General features: G+C 44.9%; 2 protein-coding genes across 2 annotated transcripts; one reads left to right on the forward strand and one right to left on the reverse strand.

Annotated features, from left to right (window-relative positions):
* Positions 1-110: 110 nt before the first annotated feature.
* LOC109515113 (BRCA1-associated ATM activator 1-like) lies at positions 111-960 on the reverse strand. The gene is made up of 2 exons (XM_019868712.1): positions 633-960; positions 111-361 (listed from the first exon to the last, which is right to left on the reverse strand). Exons 1-2 carry the CDS (start codon positions 757-759, stop codon positions 111-113), a joined length of 378 nt encoding a protein of 125 aa, XP_019724271.1. The 5' UTR covers positions 760-960.
* A 112-nt stretch (positions 961-1072) lies between these two features.
* Positions 1073-3083, forward strand: LOC109515114 (eukaryotic translation initiation factor 3 subunit B-like; the record flags this gene model as incomplete). Its single annotated transcript, XM_019868713.1, has 5 exons — positions 1073-1290; positions 2248-2440; positions 2523-2642; positions 2730-2787; positions 2928-3083. Coding segments are annotated over exons 1-5 (627 nt in total), but the record flags the coding sequence as incomplete, so codon positions are not given.
* Between the last annotated feature and the right edge of the window lie 39 nt (positions 3084-3122).

Consider the following 3122-nt stretch of genomic DNA (forward strand, 5'->3'; position numbering starts at 1 on the left):
AACCCTGCACCTCTGCACTGTGAGGTCAACGCACTAACCAATCGACCACTGGGCCACCCATCAAAATAATTGTGATTGTTATTTATTTACATAATTGGCCAGCCCTAGTTTCACTTTTTCAATTGAACGACTGAAATAAGTATGTTTTCCACAAGCTTCACATTTATTATCAACATGCACCTATATGTGCCAGAAGTCTGTTGACTCCCTACCTGCAAGGCCCTGTAGCCATCCTCGGTGGCTGCCAACAGGCCGCTGAGCTTGAGGGCAAAGGAGCGGATGCTGGGATCAGAAGTGGAGTTGGAGGCTATGGTAGAGATGAAGTCAAGAAGGCATGGACAACTATCTGGAAGTGATACACCTAAAGAGAAACAAGAAAATATGGAACTTCTCAAGTACAGGTATTAAAAACTCTTAAATAAGGCAAAACGATTTACTTGGCTATTTAGATTCACAATGAAAAAGTAATTTTTGCAGAATACGTCCCCTTTAATATAAACCATGGTTGGCTTATTGAAACATTTGTATGCGTTTATTGTATTTGTAACCTCTGAGGAGTGCACCAAACGCCTTGGCCAAGGGCAGTGGGCGGTCATTTGATCTCGCGTTTCGAGGCAAAAGGAATCACCAACCTGCCTCGGAGAATTCGGTGAGCCGGTCCAGTAGTTTCTCCAGGCTGGTGTCATCGGGCAGAGGTTTGGCGGAATCCGCCAAGAGTGCGCACACGGTGGCCAGCAGCGTCGCACTCTCCCTATCCATGCTTGTGTGCGAGTGTTATACGACAGAGAGCGGACTCACGTCGTAAAATAAACTATTAATAATTCACAACGCACTGATAATAAAAGGAAATGTGCTGACTTTCCCATAATCTCGCGGGAAATCGCTTGATTGCAACCGGTAAACGTCTTCCTTTTTCCTCCTCGCAACCGATTTCAGGAATGAACAACAAAATGGATGCTCAGCGATGACGGTCACAATGGAAAACCGCTCATCCATTTGATATACAACTTTGTCACATTTCAGCTACATTTCCGGGTTTGCAAACTGCTTCCTGTGCCACATTGCCGTCAGGTCGTCCATTTTCCTCGAGACCGCACATGGTGGCGCGCCGGTAGAAGACTGTCAGCTTCCCGTCTTTCTTTCCAGTCAGTTTGCGGTCACGAGAAAGCCCGTCCCGTCAAACGTGTTAAATGCAAGAAACGGTGGACATGGCGGACGACCCCGAGTACGAGGAGGAGGAGCCCTCCTTTAGCGACCCGGAGGACTTCGAAGATGACGTCGACGACGAGGGTGAGCGCAAACAGGAAAATCGCCGGCTTTACGGCCTGCTAGCTTCATTAGCTGCATTCTAAGCCGGAGTACACGGCGTGTTATAACAATGACCTTGTCACAGTTAAAAACAAACAAAAAAAAGAAAGTACTTCACCTTGACTGCTGTCTAAGTCGAGCAATTTTCTTGATTTCTGAACGTAGAATGAGTGACAAGTCAACGATGTAAAGCAGTCCGACGCACCGTGTTTCACCTCTCAATCGGCTTCGCAGCAAATCACCTGAAATGAAACACTTTACAATGAAAGTATAAATTATTATATGACATGCACAGGTTCAGCTGAAACAGCTGTCTCATAGTGCCATTCTAGTATGAACCTATCAGCTTTTGTTGACGCACGAAATTGCTTACGTGTCTTTCTCAATTTTAGAATATATGCATTCAAGAACATTTTGCATTAAACTATAATTGGTGGTGATGAAAATTTTGACAACGTAGTTGTATAAAGGCAGTGAGTGTGGACCTGGAAAGCGAGGCACGGTCCAACACTAGCGGTGGCTGGATGGCCCGAGGCCACCTTAAGTTAACTGATGCTGGGCACTCATCAGAGCAAAAACATACACATGTGGCAAAGACTCTCTGTAACTTCTGTTCACAACCCAGGCTAACCTCATCTCCTTTCCGACATAAACGCATCTTAAATGCTTAGTTTTATGGATTAGTTCAGGACACCTCCTTGACACTAATTACTTTGTGCTTATTAGGCAGGGCTTTGGCACCAACTTGTGGAATCTAAGAGCGTTACGGAAACAGCATAGAGACGAGATGAAAGTCACAAACATTGTAGGTTAATTTAGGAATGGCAAACTGCAAATGGGCGGGGCTTATGTGTTAATATGCAGATTATAAACATAATGTGATGATGGCTCAATGAGCTTTTGAACATATTCTCACTTGGCTCTCCTTGGTCCCTGCAGAGCTCCTGGGCGACATTCTGAAGGAGAAACCCCAGGAGGCTGACGGCATAGACTCCGTGGTGGTGGTGGACAACGTCCCGCAGGTTGGCCCGGAACGTTTGGAAAAGCTCAAGAACGTCATCCACAAGATCTTCTCTAAATTTGGGAAAATCACCACCGAGTTCTACCCGGAGACCGATGGCATGACCAAAGGGTAGGACGACTTTTTTTTTTTTTTAATTTGAGCTCGATGACCAAAGAAGAGATAATGTAATAGACACATTGTGTATTTCCAGTTACATCTTTTTGGAGTACGCTTCGCCCAACCAGGCTCTGGAGGCGGTGAAAAACGCAGACGGCTACAAACTGGACAAACAGCATACGTTTAGGGTCAACCTCTTCACCGACTTTGACAAGTACGCTGCTAAGTCCAGCAAAAATTGATGTATTTAATGCAAGTAAATCACAGATTTTCTTTTTTTTTTATTATTATTATTTTAAAGGTACATGAGCATTAATGATGAGTGGGAAACTCCTGAGAAGCAGCCCTTTAAAGACTTTGTGAGTGTAGAACATTATTACCATTGTTCATTGTGTTTATCCAGTGGGGTCAAACCAAAGGACTTGACCGATCTATCAAAAGCCAAGCAAAGGTGAAGAGCAACCGTTTTTCATTGCTTATTAACTCTTTGTCTGTTCAGGGTAACATGCGTCATTGGATCGAGGACGCTGACTGCCGCGACCAGTACAGTGTGATCTATGAAGCTGGTGAAAGGACCGCCATTTTCGCCAACGACGCTAAGGATCCGGTCGTCTCCGAAGAAAGAGCGGTATGTGTTAATTCAGATTTCAACACAGTGTGTGTGTGTGTGTGTGTGTGTGTGTGTGTGTGTGTG

Source organism: Hippocampus comes, unplaced genomic scaffold (genome assembly GCF_001891065.2).
Source record: "Hippocampus comes isolate QL1 unplaced genomic scaffold, H_comes_QL1_v1.1 scaffold3454, whole genome shotgun sequence".
Lineage (NCBI taxonomy): Eukaryota > Metazoa > Chordata > Actinopteri > Syngnathiformes > Syngnathidae > Hippocampus > Hippocampus comes.